Source organism: Carlito syrichta, unplaced genomic scaffold, assembly GCF_000164805.1.
Source record: "Carlito syrichta isolate Samal-C Ts95f unplaced genomic scaffold, Tarsius_syrichta-2.0.1 Scaffold136100, whole genome shotgun sequence".
Taxonomy (NCBI): Eukaryota; Metazoa; Chordata; class Mammalia; order Primates; family Tarsiidae; genus Carlito; species Carlito syrichta.
In genome coordinates, this window is record NW_007080196.1 from 1 (window position 1) to 965 (window position 965).

General features: G+C 58.2%; 1 protein-coding gene across 1 annotated transcript in view; it reads left to right on the forward strand.

Annotated features, from left to right (window-relative positions):
• Positions 1 to 6: 6 nt before the first annotated feature.
• LOC110594779 (rho GTPase-activating protein 23-like) overlaps positions 7 to 965 on the forward strand; it is a 24,868-nt gene continuing 23,909 nt past the window's right edge. Inside the window, exon 1 of the mRNA XM_021708394.1 lies at positions 7 to 187. Coding sequence (XP_021564069.1) covers positions 137 to 187 — 51 coding nt within the window. The 5' untranslated portion in view covers positions 7 to 136. The remainder of the gene's footprint in view (positions 188 to 965) is intronic.

Genomic DNA, 965 nt, shown 5'->3' on the forward strand with positions numbered 1-965 from the left:
GGACGAGGCGGCGCCCGTCTGCATCGGCTCCTGCCTGGTGGACATCTCCTACAGCGAGACCAAGAGGAGGCACGTGTTCCGGCTGACCACCGCTGACTTCTGTGAATATCTCTTTCAGGCTGAGGACCGTGATGACATGCTGGGCTGGATCAGAGCGATCCGGGAGAACAACAGGGCCGAGGGCGAGGTGAGGGCCCCGGCGGGCCCGCAGGCCTCAGAGGCCGGGGTGGGGCAGCCTCCCGCTGCTGTGGCCTCCAGTGGCCACTCTGAGCCTCACTCTCCTCACTAGAAAGCAGGCCGACATTGTGCTCCTTGCCCCCGTGCCCACCGAGGTCTTGGTGTGAGGACAGGTGCACAGACAGCAGTTCACAGGGTATTTGGCTGCCTCGGTGTCCCAGATCTGTCATGACGGTGACTGTAGCAGCGACAGTGCTTGTTGTTCCTGCTGTTGGGGCCAGAGGGGTCGGCCCCAGGCCAGTCCCAGCCTCTTGCAGGGGGTGAGGAAGGCGAAATGACTAGATGAAGTGCCCTGCTCCGAACGGTGCCAGGCTGGTCTGTCTGCAGGGGGATGATCACACTGACCGTGGGAGGAACCCTGGAGGCTTGGCCTTTGGCTGCAGACAGGCGGGCGTTGAACCCAAGCTTTGGCAGGGATTGGGGAGAATTCTGGGTTTGTTTTTTTTTTTGAGTTGGAGTTTCACTCTGTCTCCCAGACTGGAGTACAGTGGCCCACTCACAGACCTACTGGGCTTTTCCTTCCAAGTAGCTGGAACTACAGGCACATGCCACCAGTCCTGGCTGATTTTTTGATTTATTGTAGAGATGAGGTCTCACCAAGTTGCCCAGGCCAGTTTCGAATCCCTGACCTCAGGCAGTCCTCTCACCTTGGTCTCCCAAAGTGCTGGGATTGCAGGCTCAAGCCACCACACCCGACCTTGGAGAGAATTCTTTTTTTTTTTTTTTTT